The sequence below is a fragment of the Xenopus tropicalis genome, chromosome 9 (genome assembly GCF_000004195.4).
Source record: "Xenopus tropicalis strain Nigerian chromosome 9, UCB_Xtro_10.0, whole genome shotgun sequence".
Taxonomy (NCBI): domain Eukaryota; kingdom Metazoa; phylum Chordata; class Amphibia; order Anura; family Pipidae; genus Xenopus; species Xenopus tropicalis.
Window position 1 is genome coordinate 87,441,541 of NC_030685.2, and position 14,906 is coordinate 87,456,446.

The 14,906-nt window shown below is 41.4% G+C and overlaps 1 protein-coding gene across 1 annotated transcript in view; it reads right to left on the minus strand.

The window, feature by feature from the left end:
- cntnap5 (contactin associated protein family member 5) overlaps nucleotides 1-14,906 on the minus strand; it is a 294,459-nt gene that overhangs the window by 144,234 nt on the left and 135,319 nt on the right. Inside the window, exon 7 of the mRNA XM_031893445.1 lies at nucleotides 8,571-8,714. Coding sequence (XP_031749305.1) covers nucleotides 8,571-8,714 — 144 coding nt within the window. The remainder of the gene's footprint in view (nucleotides 1-8,570; nucleotides 8,715-14,906) is intronic.

Genomic DNA, 14,906 nt, shown 5'->3' on the forward strand with positions numbered 1-14,906 from the left:
CAAGAGACACGGGAAGCGACTTAAGTCGGACTTAAAGAACATTCCATTGATCTTCTGTAATATCTTCTCTTCTCACAAAGGGTTTTCCCGTATAATTTAAGCAACAAGCAAAAGAAGCCAAGAAGAAACTTTATCAGGCCGTTCCCCTCTCGCCGGCGCGTTCCCCACCTTTCCGACGCTATCTCCAGAGCTTCCGTATTAGATTCTTACTAACTTCAGTTGGCTACTAGACTCTCACTGTCTTCAGTTGTCTACTATATTCTCACTAACTTCAGTTGGCTACTAGACTCTCACTGGCTTCAGTTGTCTACTAGACTCTCACTGGCTTCAGTTGTCTACTAGACTCTCACTAACTTCAGTTGCCTACTAGATTCTCACTAACTTCAGTTGCCTACTAGATTCTCACTAACTTCAGTTGGCTACTAGACTCTCATTGGCATCAGTTGTCTACTAGGCTCAGACTGGTTTCAGTTGGCTACTAGACTCTCACTGGCTTCAGTTGGCTACTAGACTCTCACTAACTTCAGTTGGCTACTATATTCTCACTAACTTCAGTTGGCTACTAGACTCAGAAAGGCTTCAGTTAACTACTAAGTTAGGTTGAAAAAAGACATACGCCCGTCACGTTCAACCATAATGCGTATATATAACCTGCCTAACTACTAGTTGATCCAGAGGAAGGCAAAAACCCCATCTGAAGCCTCTCTAATTGCCGCAGAAAGGAAAAAAAAGACTCTCACTGGCTTCAGTTGGCTACTAGGCTCAGACTGGTTCCAGCTGTCTACTAGACTCTGACTAACGTCTCATTGGCTTCAGTTGTCTACTAGGCTCAGTCTAGCTTATGTTACCTACTAGACTCTCACTGGTTTACGTTGGCTACTAGACCCAGACTGGCTCAGTTAACTACTAGACTCTCACTGGCTTCAGTTGTCTACTAGACCCAGACTGGCTTCAGTTGGCTACTAGACCCAAACTGGCTTCAGTTAACTACTAGACTCTCACTGGCTTCAGTTGTCTACTAGACCCAGACTGGCTTTAGTTGACTACTAGACCCAGACTGGCTCAGTTAACTACTAGACTCTCACTGGCTTCAGTTGGCTACTAGACCCAGACTGGCTCAGTTAACTACTAGACTCTCACTGGCTTCAGTTGGCTACTAGACCCAGACTGGCTCAGTTAACTACTAGACTCTCACTGGCTTCAGTTGGCTACTAGACCCAGACTGGCTTCAGTTGGCTACTAGACCCAGACTGGCTCAGTTAACTACTAGACTCTCACTGGCTTCAGTTGGCTACTAGACCCAGACTGGCTCAGTTAACTATTAGACTCTCACTGGCTTCAGTTGGCTGCTAGACCCAGACTGGCTTCAGTTGGCTACTAGACCCAGACTGGCTCAGTTAACTGCTAGACTCTCACTGGCTTCAGTTGGCTACTAGACCCAGACTGGCTCAGTTAACTACTAGACTCTCACTGGCTTCAGTTGGCTACTAGACCCAGACTGGCTTCAGTTGGCTACTAGACCCAGACTGGCTCAGTTAATGGACACAGGTCTTTTTTCAACCCTATGTAACTATAACTATAACTATGTTAACTACTAGACTCTCACTGGCTTCAGTTGGCTGCTAGACCCAGACTGGCTTCAGTTGGCTACTAGACTCTCACAGGCTTCAGTTGGCTGCTAGACCCAGACTGGCTTCAATAGGCTACTAGACTCTCACTGGTTTCAGTTGGCTGCTAGACCCAGACTGGCTTCAGTTGGCAACTAGACTCTCACTGGCTCTAGGTTGCTCTGGTAACACCAACTTCACACATACTAAAATAAACTCACTCCAAGGTAAACCAGAACAGCTTCAGGCCATCATAAATGAGTAGTGGTAAAAATAAAATTCAAAAAGTCATATAATTGGACAGAAAAAACAGCCCAATGCGTTTCATGCCTTATGAGCCACTTACTCACAGGCATATTTTTTTATTCACTCCAAGGCAAAGCCTCAAGAAAATGTGTTATATTTCTTTATTGTCACAATATCTAAAACAACATCAGACAAATAATGTATCTTTAAAAGAGAAGCTCGAAGCATCTGAATTCCCTCTTTTTTCTAGTGATACCGTTTGCCCAAGAGACACGGGAAGCGACTTAAGTCGGACTTAAAGAACATTCCGTTGATCTTCTGTAATATCTTCTCTTCTCACAAAGGGTTTTCTCGTATAATTTAAGCAACAAGCGAAAGAAGCCGAGAAGAAACTTTATCAGGCCGTTCCCCTCTCGCCGGCGCGTTCCCCGCCCTTCCGCCGCTATCTCCAGAGCTTCCGTATCTCAAAGTGAGCAGAACACAAACCGCTTTATTCCTTCATTTACATAATGGAACAAACACGAGGGAAGCAGGAGATTTTCAAAAGCATTTAATTTCTTTTCTACCTCGGAAACGAGATGCGCAGCAGCAATTTGTAGAGGCCGTTTGTTCCAAGAGCATTTTTTGAATTATTCAAGAAGAAATTCTAGAGTGCCAGCGCCGCTAGGAAATTATGAATAAAAATGCGATTCTACCGGTTTTTTTTTTTATTCCAATATAATCATACAGCGGAGGGGGCAGATGCTATTAGTACCCGCATTATCGCAGCCCTTTGCCTGTCGAGCCTTATTCTGTATTCCAAGTGATTTTTCAACATTTTAGTAAGTGCCGGAGACAGCTGGAGGCTCAGGAGGAGCTCGTTTTGTGTTTTCTTTCATAGATTCATTTAGTAGATACGCAGTTTGATTATCCGCGATTTCCCTTCGCTGTTCAGTAAGTAATAGGTAATAGGTTGTTGGGTGAAATGTAGAATAATATTGTTGCGCTGATATTCCGGTGATATTTTATAAAGCGTCTTTACCACATTTTATAAAGAGTATTGACTCTATTGTCTGGCCTTGTGATTATTCCAATACTTCTGTTGGCTACTAGACGTAGACTGGCTTCAGTTGTCTACTAGACTCTCACTAACATCAGTTGGCTACTAGACTCTCATTGGCTTCAGTCGTCTACTAGGCTTAGACTAGTTCCAGCTGTCTACTAGACTCTCATTGGCTTCAGTTAACTGCTAGCTTCAATTGTCTACTAGGCTCAGACTAGCTTCAGTTAACTACTAGACTCTCACTGGCTTCAGTTGGCTACTAGACTCTCACTAACTTCAGTTGGCTACTAGACTCTCATTGGCTTCAGTCGTCTACTAGGCTTAGACTAGTTCCAGCTGTCTACTAGACTCTCATTGGCTTCAGTTAACTGCTAGCTTCAATTGTCTACTAGGCTCAGACTAGCTTCAGTTAACTACTAGACTCTCACTGGCTTCAGTTGGCTACTAGACCCAGAGTGGCTTCAGTTAACTACTAGACTCTCCCTGGCTTCAGTTGGCTACTAGACTCTCACTGGCTTCAGTTGACTACTAGACCCAGACTGGCTTCAGTTGGCTACTAAACTCTCACTGGCTTCAGTTGGCCACTAGACTCTCACTGGCTTCAGTTGGCTACTAGACTCAGACTGGCTTCAGTTGGCTACTAGACTCTCACTGGCTTCAGTTGGCTACTAGACTCTCACTAACTTCAGTTGGCTACTAGACTCTCATTGGCTTCAGTTGTCTACTAGGCTCAGACTGGTTCTAGTTGTCTACTAGACTCTGACTAACTTCAGTTGTCTTGTAGACTATCATTTGCTTCAGTTGTCTAATAGACTCTCACTGGCTTCAGTTAACTACTAGACTCTCACTGGCTGCAGTTAACTACTAGACTCTCACTGGCTTCAGTTAACTACTAGACTTTCACTGGCTTCAGTAGGCTACTAGACCCAGATTGGCTTCAATTGTCTACTAGGCTCAGACTAGCTTCAGTTAACTACTAGACTCTCACTGGCTTCAGTTGGTTACTAGACCCAGACTGGTTCCAGTTGTCTACTAGACTCTCACTAACTTCAGTTGGCTACTAGACTCTCATTGGCTTCAGTTGTCTACTAGGCTCAGACTGGTTCTAGTTGTCTACTAGACTCTGACTAACTTCAGTTGTCTTGTAGACTATCATTTGCTTCAGTTGTCTAATGGACTCTCACTGGCTTCAGTTAACTACTAGACTCTCACTGGCTGCAGTTAACTACTAGACTCTCACTGGCTGCAGTTAACTACTAGACTCTCACTGGCTTCAGTTAACTACTAGACTTTCACTGGCTTCAGTAGGCTACTAGACCCAGATTGGCTTCAATTGTCTACTAGGCTCAGACTAGCTTCAGTTAACTACTAGACTCTCACTGGCTTCAGTTGGTTACTAGACCCAGACTGGTTCCAGTTGTCTACTAGACTCTGACTAACTTCAGTTGTCTTCTAGACTCTCATTGGTTTCAGTTGTCTACTAGGCTCAGACTGGTTTCAGTTAAATACTAGCTTCAATTGTCTACTAGGCTCAGACTAGCTTCAGTTAACTACTAGACTCTCACTGGCTTCAGTTAACTACTAGACTCTCACTGGCTTCAGTTATCTACTAGACTCTCACTGGCTTCAGTTAACTACTAGACTCTCACTGGCTTCAGTTAACTACTAGACTCTCACTGGCTTCAGTTAACTACTAGACTCTCACTGGCTTCAGTTGGTTACTAGACCCAGACTGGTTCCAGTTGTCTACTAGACTCTGACTAACTTCAGTTGTCTTGTAGACTCTCATTTGCTTCAGTTGTCTAATAGACTCTCACTGGCTTCAGTTAACTACTAGACTCTCACTGGCTGCAGTTAACTACTAGACTCTCACTGGCTTCAGTTAACTACTAGACTTTCACTGGCTTCAGTAGGCTACTAGACCCAGATTGGCTTCAATTTTCTACTAGGCTCAGACTAGCTTCAGTTAACTACTAGACTCTCACTGGCTTCAGTTGGTTACTAGACCCAGACTGGTTCCAGTTTTCTACTAGACTCTGACTAACTTCAGTTGTCTTCTAGACTCTCACTGGTTTCAGTTGTCTACTAGGCTCAGACTGGTTTCAGTTAAATACTAGCTTCAATTGTCTACTAGGCTCAGACTGGCTTCAGTTAACTACTAGACTCTAACTGGCTTCAGTTAACTACTAAACTCTCACTGGCTTCAGTTAACTACTAGACTCTCACTGGCTTCAGTTAACTACTAGACTCTCACTGGCTTCAGTTGGCTACTAGACCCAGACTGGCTTCAGTTGGCTACTAGACCCAGACTGGCTTCAGTTAACTACTAGACCCAGACTGACTTCAGTTAACTACTAGACTCTTGCTGGCTTCAGTTGGCTACTAGACCCAGACTGGCTTCAGTTGGCTACTAGACCCAGACTGGCTTCAGTTGGCTACTAGACTCTCATTGGCATTAGTTGGCTACTGAATAGGTAATACATTTTATAAAGAGTAGTGATGAGCGAAAATAGAACTTGACTCCATTCCACAGTTGGACCTGTTGGTAGGACATGTAACCTGATCATTTCATTGCAAAACCCCATTAATTCAACCTCCCCCTTCTTTTTTTCTGATTGCATTTAATAAGCAAGCCTAATATTTAGTAAAATATAGATGATGGGCCCATTAGAAACAGAGAGGTAGAAACAGAGAGGGGTCAATCATTGCAGATAAATCTGTGTTTATTGAGGTAATTAACTGACAGTGGTTTGGTTGAAGGGTTAAAAGTGATGGACAGGAGGGTTTGTGTTCAAGCAGAGCAATTAGATGTTACTATGCAGATAAGCCCCACCTACTGGGCTGCTGATTGGCACATTTTCTGCTTCCTCTTGGATAATTGCCACAAGAAATCAAATTAGCAGTGGGGGCTCAGAGGTTGGGGGGGTACGACACACAGTGAGTATAGACTAATATGTCACAAATTATAATAATCCATATTGACTTATTGGAACATTTAGTCACAATAAGAGACAATAAAGGGCAACATACTTTCACAGTTTCAGTGTCTAATATACTGTAACGACTAGTGATGAGATTTTTTTTTGGTGTGGATCTGCCAATGGCGAAATGCAGAAATTTGCTGCAAATTTACCCATTGGACGCGGTAACGTCAAAAAAGACGTGGGCGACAAAAACATAGGTTGACACATGCGTTTCATAAACAAAACGGGACAGATTCACTCATCACTAGTCAGTGTTCTCCTTAGGCCACGGCAGAACATCTTCAACATTTTAGGATTGAGATTTTTGAGATTGTCTACAGGGAAATTTACTGTAAGACAACACACATTGGCCAACTCTGATCATTTTGAAATAATATATAATAGGTAGTGATGAGCACATTTTTTCATCAGGCCTGGATTCACAGCAAATTTCCACATTTGGCAAATTGTTTTGTGAAACTTCCGAGAAAATTCGCTGCAGAAAAATTGGGGCGCGCAGCAAAAAAATTGTGCATGTGTCAAATTGGGTGCGGGTGCGTCAAAATGGGGTGAGGGCACATCAAAAAGGGTGCGGTCACGTTAAAAAAAAGCTTGGGCGACAAAAAAAGACTTGGACGACAAAATAGACACGGACAAAAAAAAAAATGTGCAACAAATGCGTTTCGCAAATTTTTCACTATTTTTTCACTATTCTCTATTTTTTCGCCATTTTGCGAACTTCCTTGCCGTTTCACGAATTTTATGGGGAAACAGAACAGATTCGCTCATCGCTAATAATATGATCTGTATTTGGGTTCCTCTTTGGACTTTCAGTCTTGGTTTGTTTTGCATCTGTATTTAAAAATTCTCAACCATTGTTGACAAAAATTGAGCCTAAAGGGCAACTGAATTGATGTTCCTGTCTCTGTAGGGTTCATATGGTTCCTTCCCACAATTCAATGCGTTTGTTTGCACCTATGCTAAGGATCTTGCATTGTATCCTCTGCTGGGGCAGGGGGTGATGGGAATGATTCACTATTCTCTCTAAAGCCCAAAGCCATGTTGGTGCTGTATGAAAATAAAAAGATAATTAACAAACTTCACCCACATTTGTTATTCTACCAAACAGTGAGAACTGTAAGAAATAGGGGACTTGATGGAAACAGCACAGAGCTGATTTATGAAAGAGGATATTGAAATATTCACATCCAAGTCCCCTTAGTTGGTAGACTGGGTTACTCCGTGTGCTTTTATCTGGCTGCCTTAAGGAAGCAATTATTCTCAGCCCTATAACTTCCTGCTGGCTAATCAGACTCCACTTGTCACAGCCGCCAAGAATAAAGTTCCTAGCGAGTTCCAGCCGGAGCCGAAGAAAATAGTTTCGAATAATCAGTAAAGTCTAAAATTGCAAAATATCAAAAAACTTTCCATGAATGGAAACCCCTATTGGCTTAAAAAGATGCATTTCAAGTTAGTCGGATATTAATGGTTTGGTGACTGTAATGGTAACGTGTTAAGGATCATTGTTAGGTTTGTGAGGCAATGTAGCTTTTTGGGGCCCCAGTTTACACTTATATATCAAGTTTGTCTAACTTGTGGCTCTTCAGCTGCTGATGGATGAAGTTAAGGGTCATTGGTAACAGTTTGGAAAGCCTTACTGGCACACTGGTTCCTTGGAGGACCCCAAGACTTGTGGCTCTTCAGCTGCTGATGGATGAAGTTACAGGTCATTGGTAACAGTTTGGACAGCCTTACTGGCACACTGGTTCCCTGGAGGACCCCAAGACTTGTAGCTCTTCAGCTGCTGATGGATGAAGTTAAGGGTCATTGGTAACAGTTTGGACAGCCTTACTGGCACACTGGTTCCCTGGAGGACCCCAAGACTTGTGGCTCTTCAGCTGCTGATGGATGAAGTTAAGGGTCATTGGTAACAGTTTGGACAGCCTTACTGGCACACTGGTTCCCTAGAGGACCCCAAGACTTGTGGCTTTTCAGCTGCTGATGGATGAAGTTAAGGGTCATTGGTAACAGTTTGGACAGCCTTACTGGCACACTGGTTCCCTGGAGGACCCCAAGACTTGTGGCTCTTCAGCTGCTGATAGATTAAGTTGAAGTTCATTAAAAGCCACTAGTAACAGTTTGGTCAGCCTTACTGGCACACTGGTTCCCTGGAGGACCCCAATATTTATAAAATACAGCACCAACTTATACAACGGAGGGCACAATAAACAACTCAATGCATTTACAACAAGAACAAGCAACTCAGTAACATTTCTTGAATGGAAACCCATGTTGGCTTAAATAGTTGCATTTCAAGTTAGTCGGATATTAATGGTTTGGTGATTGTAATGGTAACGTATTAAGGGTCATTGTAAGGTTTGTGAGGCAATATAGCTTTTTGGGGCCCCAGTTTACATTTAAATATCAAGTTTGTGGCTCTTCAGCTCCTGATGGATGAAGTTGAAGTTCTTTAAAAGCCACTGGTAACAGTTTGGACAGCCTTACTGGCACACTGGTTCCCTGTTGGACCCCAAGACAGTCATCACTGTTTCCTCCCCCAAACACATCTCTGAATATGCCTCTTTCAATGTTGAATATTATTATATATAAAACACAGCACCAACTTATACAACGGATGTTCTTCACTTGAGGGCGCAATAAACAACTCAATGCATTTACAACAAGAACAAGCAACTCAATAACATTTCTTACCACAATGAAGATCTGAGGTTTGCGTCTCTTGGCCAAATCAATAATGTTCACTCCATTATAGTAAAGGTTCTCTATGCAGCCGTGAAAATTCCTCTTTAGAAAGGTTCCAGGTTTTCCTGGCACTGGTATCCCTCCGAAGCTGAACTTTGGGAAATAAAACCAAAAAAAGGAAGAAGTGAATCATTTCTCACTAATGTGATGGATTCCAAGAAAGCAAATAAACATGGAACCTTAAGGTCAGATTGTCTAAAGTCTAATAATAATAAATACATTTCATTTTAGCATCAGTATTATACAGAAATGGTCTATTCTGTAGGGAATGTTGCACGAGTAATAACCCTCGGAAACAGGAAACATTAAAATCCTTAGGGGCAGATTTATTAGAAATCTGATTTTGTTTGTTTTTAGAAACTCTCATGAGAGTTTCTTGATTAAAAAAATGTATTCAATTATATAATTATTAATAGTCAGGATAATTTGAAAGTCGATCATATGAAAGTTTCCAATTTTGTGTGTTATTTTTTTGCAAAATGTTCAACCTTTTTTTCTCTCGAAAAATTCAAGAATTTTTGTGAAAGTTTTACAAAACCTTCGAAAATATATTGCCATTTCTGGAAAAAACCTTGAAATGTAAACAGACGTTTATTTCCCAGAAAGTGCTGCAGCCATTTTAGGAGCATTCATTCTCATGATTGGAAAACAATAATGTGTTTAAGTTTCACTTGAAACTGTCTGAAACAGAAAACAATGACGTGATTAACTTCCCCTTGAAACTGTGTGAACTAGAAAGCAATGATGGGATTAACTTCTCCTTGAAACTGTGTGAAATAGAAAATAATGACGTGAGTAACTTCCCCTTGAAAGTGTGTGAAACAGAAAACAATGATGGGATTAACTTCCCCTTGAAACTGTGTGAAATAGAAAACAATGACGTGATTAACTTCCCTTGAAACTGTGTGAACTAGAAAACAATGATGGGATTAACTTCCCCTTGAAACTGTGTGAAATAGAAAATAATGATGGGATTAACTTCCCCTTGAAACTGTGTGAAATAGAAAAAAATGATGGGATTAACTTCCACTTGAAACTGTGTGAAATAGAAAACAATGATGGGATTAACTTCCCCTTGAAACTGTGTGAAATAGAAAACAATGATGGGATTAACTTCCCCTTGAAACTGTGTGAACTAGAAAACAATGATGGGATTAACTTCCCCTTGAAACTGTGTGAAATAGAAAACAATGATGGGATTAACTTCCCCTTGAACGTGTGTGAAATAGAAAACAATGATGGGATTAACTTCCCCTTGAAACTGTGTGAAATAGAAAACAATGATGGGACTAACTTCCCCTTGAAACTGTGTGAAATAGAAAACAATGATGGGATTAACTTCCCCTTGAAAATGTGTGAAATAGAAAACAATGATGGGATTAACTTCCCCTTGAAACTGTGTGAAATAGAAAACAATGATGGGATTAACTTCCCCTTGAAACTGTGTGAAATAGAAAACAATGATGGGATTAACTTCCCCTTGAACGTGTGTGAAATAGAAAACAATGAGGGGATTAACTTCCCCTTGAAACTGTGTGAAATAGAAAACAATGATGGGATTAACTTCCCCTTGAACGTGTGTGAAATAGAAAACAATGAGGGGATTAACTTCCCCTTGAAACTGTGTGAAATAGAAAACAATGATGGGATTAATTTCCCTTTGAAAATGTGTGAAATATAAAACTTCCCCTTGAAACTGTGTGAAATAGAAAACAATGATGGGATTAACTTCCCTTTGAAACTGTGTGAAAACTTCCCCTTGAAAGTGAGTCAAGGACAGGCTGTCACTGACTAATCTAAGCCTCCATAGGACTCAATGGTTCTCGGCATGAAACCCGGTGTACTTTTTGTCAGTCTAAAAAAGTCACATAAAGTTTTAAAATTCTCGATTGTTTGTGTTTTTTTTGTTTTTTTTAAATCTCAAATTTTTCGAGAGAATACTCAAAAATATCTAAAATTTTTCGAGATATCATCATAATACTGCCAATAAACACATACATCAATCTCGAAAAAAACGAAATATAAAAAAAACTGAACTTTTCTCATAAATGTTCATTCTCCTTCATTCTGGTAAGACATATATTTTATGGAATTCAAAAACAACATGTCCTACGTCCAACCACTTCAGTAATTCAGGCAATGGGGGGAATACAAGGAGCTTTTCAACATGGTAGCTGTAAAATGCCTCAACAATCCAAGATGTTTTTGGAAACAAAACACCAGTCATCTGTTTGTATGATCCAAGAGATGTTTGTACGCAGCAGTAGGCGGCTCACTCAACCGTCCAACACGTATTTGAACAGAATTACGCCTGGTTCACTCAACCATCAAGCGAGTGTTTGAACAGAAACGCAGTCAATTCAATCAGAGATCGACCATGTGTTTGAACGCAACGGAAGCCATTTCAGTCAACAACCCGGCAAGTGTTTGAACATAACCGAGACTGCTCAATCAGAGATGCGAGTGTTTGAACATGACAGCAGACAGGTCACTTAGTGAGGAAACGTGACTGAGCACAACGGTCTCTTCATTCCATGTTTCATTTAACTGTAAGTAATTGGGAGCAACATAGCTCTTCATCACAGCTTATTCTACTCTTCCTCAATATTTATCCACTCTTGATACAAGAAATCGTGGCCACCAACTGCACTTCAGCTGCTGAGAGCCATTTCCTATTTACCCACACGTTCTACTGAGCCCAACCCTCCTTCTTCTAGATCAGTGGTTCTCAACCTTCCTAATGCCGTGACCCTTTAATACAGTTCCTCATGTTGTGGTGACCCCCAACCATAAAATGATTCCTAAGACCATTGGAAATATGTGTTTTCCGATGGTCTTAGGTGACCCCCGTGACAGGGTTGTTCGACCCCCAAAGGGGTCTCGACCCACAGGTTGAGAACCGCTGATCTAGACTGACTGGTCCTAATGAAAGAAGACCTTTTTGGTTGCACAGTCCCTGCACAGTACGTGGCGCGGAACGTAAAGCTATTACTAGCAATGAGCGAATCTGTCCCATTTTGCTTCGCCAAAAAATTCACAAAATGTTTTCACCTGTTTCGCGAATAAATCCGCCAATGGCGAAACGCTGAAATTCACAGCAAATCCAGGCCTGGAGAATTATTTCGCTCATCACTAGTTATTACTTCAGCAAATCACTAATCAACAAAAGGTTCTCTCAGTGACTAAAAACTGTAAATATATGGACAGGACAGCACATTGGTCAATAGAACAATAGCATTGAGCAAATATGTTCCGTTGCGTTTTGCTAAAAAAATCGCGAAACAGGAAAATCTGCAAAACGGCGGAAAACGCATTTGCCACGTGACTTTTTTGTTGCTTGTGTCTTTTTTTACATGACTGCGCCCATTTTTACGTGACCGCGCAATGAATTTTTTCACTGCAAATTTCTGTGAAACAATTTTCCAATGCCGAAATGTGGAAATTTGCTGTGAATCCATGGCTGCCGAAAAAATTCGCTCATCACTAGTTTTAAATCGAATAGATTGCAAAGCAATTAAAAAATTCTGATCTATTATGGGGCTGATTTTGTAGCCTCATTTTGCAGTGATGGCTAGTGATGAGCAAACCTGTCCCGTTTCACTTTTGCAAAAAATTTGTGAACCTTTGAAAAGATTTGAGAAACGGCAAAAAATCTGCAAAATGGCAAAAAAAAAGCAACTTTTTTTGGCAATTTTTTTGAAAAATGTCCTATTTTTTACGCTTGTTTAACAAAATAATTTGCTATTGGCAAAACGCAGAAATTAGCCGCGAATCCATGCCTGGCGATTTATTTCGCCCATCACTAGTGATGCCCAAGTTTGTTTTTTTTTTCTATATCATTTTCCCTCTATTTCTAAATTCTTCATCTTTGCAGGTTTTAGGTGGTAAAATTTTCAATTTAATTTTCAATTTTCATTTTTGGAAAAAATGCTAATAGCCATTTCGGAGGTATTTATTTTTGAAGTTGAGATTAAAGAAAATAAAATCTGGCTTGAGTGAAGGGCCCACCGGGGCTGCCGCCCCAGGGGCCCCACCCCTAAAGGTGCCCCCTGCTGTCCATCTCCCCCAAAGGGGCCCCTGCCACACCCCCTAATTCCTCTAACAGGGGCCCCCGCCACTGCTCGACGTCCTCCCCTGATCGTGAATAAGTAAAACGCATCAGGGGCGGGACACCTGGGGGCGGGCCAGCGCCAACAGGGGTCGGGTCTGAGCTGCTGGGGCCCTTTAGGGCCGGGAGCCCACCTGGTTTTTACCCCAGTTTTCCCGCAGTTCCATCCAAACGACCCTATAATATATCATTCCTGTTTATTGTACAACAACAACTCCCAACGTACGACGGTGCCATTTTCCAACCGAAAGAGATGAATTTTAACATTAAGAGAAAACACCGCATTTGACAAAAAAAACATTTATATTCCTGCCCTTTACAAAAAGCTTCCCCGTTCATAAATCTCCCATTTGCAACCTTCGCCCGTTGGCGCTTGGCAACGAGGCTCAATATCGCTGCCCTATTGGTTCCCGGATGATAAATGCGGCTCTAAAGTTTGTCGTGCGAATTATCCGGTTTCTTTTTTTGTTTTAAAGTGAATTTGTTAGTAAATTCGGATTCTCGCCGGGTTTGTATTATAGTTTTCAGCTCCGTGTAATAATTCTAATTCCCTAATAAACAGTAATAACAATACAGAGGCTGCTCGTCTTTATGGCCAGTCAAGTGCAGTAAAACAGAATTTAACGGCGGCCATAAAGTATTAGTTCGGCGGGGGGAGGGGCATAAACACCGGTGGGCTCGGTCTGTCGCTGCATCTAATTAGCAACGTGTTCATGTTAATAATTCCAGTAATGACGCTGTGAACATCGTAACTATGAATAACATATTACAATGAGACTAATTAACAACAATATCGTCTCGTGTTCCGGCTGCCAGAGTTTTAGTAAATCCCATTAGAAAGCTGCAAATAGTTCATTAGCCGGGTGCTTATTCTCTGGAGTCTCCTACTGAGTCGGTTGTTTTATAGCACGGAGCCTGCCGTTTGTTTCCTGATTATCAGAGGAGAACAAAGGAATATGTGAAGTCTATGTCTATATGATGTTCGTGAGCAAAGTTATTGAAAAAAATACAGAGAGGGAATGTTCTGGGCACACAATAAGCTGTACCCCCATACTGTACTGTCTAAGGGAAACACTATGGCACCCCCTACCCATATGTATAAATACAAATATACAGAGAAGGAATGTTCTGGGCTCACAATAAGCTGTACCCCCATACTGTACTGTCTAAGGGAAACACTATGGCACCTCCCTACCCATATGTATAAATACAAATATACAGAGAAGGAATGTTCTGGGCACACAATAAGCTGTACCCCCATACTGTACTGTCTAAGGGAAACACTATGGCACCTCCTACCCATATGTATAAATACAAATATACAGAGAAGGAATGTTCTGGGCACACAATAAGCTGTACCCCCATACTGTACTGTCTAAGGGAAACACTATGGCACCTCCTACCCATATGTATAAATACAAATATACAGAGAAGGAATGTTCTGGGCACACAATAAGCTGTACCCCCATACTGTACTGTCTAAGGGAAACACTATGGCACCTCCTACCCATATGTATAAATACAAATATACAGAGAAGGAATGTTCTGGGCACACAATAAGCTGTACCCCCATACTGTACTGTCTAAGGGAAACACTATGGCACCCCCTACCCATATGTATAAATACAAATATACAGAGAAGGAATGTTCTGGGCACACTATAAGCTGTACCCCCATACTGTACTGTCTAAGGGAAACACTATGGCACCCCCTACCCATATGTATAAATACAAATATACAGAGAAGGAATGTTCTGGGCACACAATAAGCTGTACCCCCATACTGTACTGTCTAAGGGAAACACTATGGCACCCCCTACCCATATGTATAAATACAAATATACAGAGAGGGAATGTTCTAGGCACACAATAAGCTGTACCCCCATACTGTACTGTCTAAGGGAAACACTATGGCACCCCCTACCCATATGTATAAATACAAATATACAGAGAAGGAATGTTCTGGGCACACAATAAGCTGTACCCCCATACTGTACTGTCTAAGGGAAACACTATGGCACCCCCTACCCATATGTATAAATACAAATATACAGAGAAGGAATGTTCTGGGCACACAATAAGCTGTACCCCCATACTGTACTGTCTAAGGGAAACACTATGGCACCCCCTACCCATATGTATAAATACAAATATACAGAGAAGGAATGTTCTGGGCAC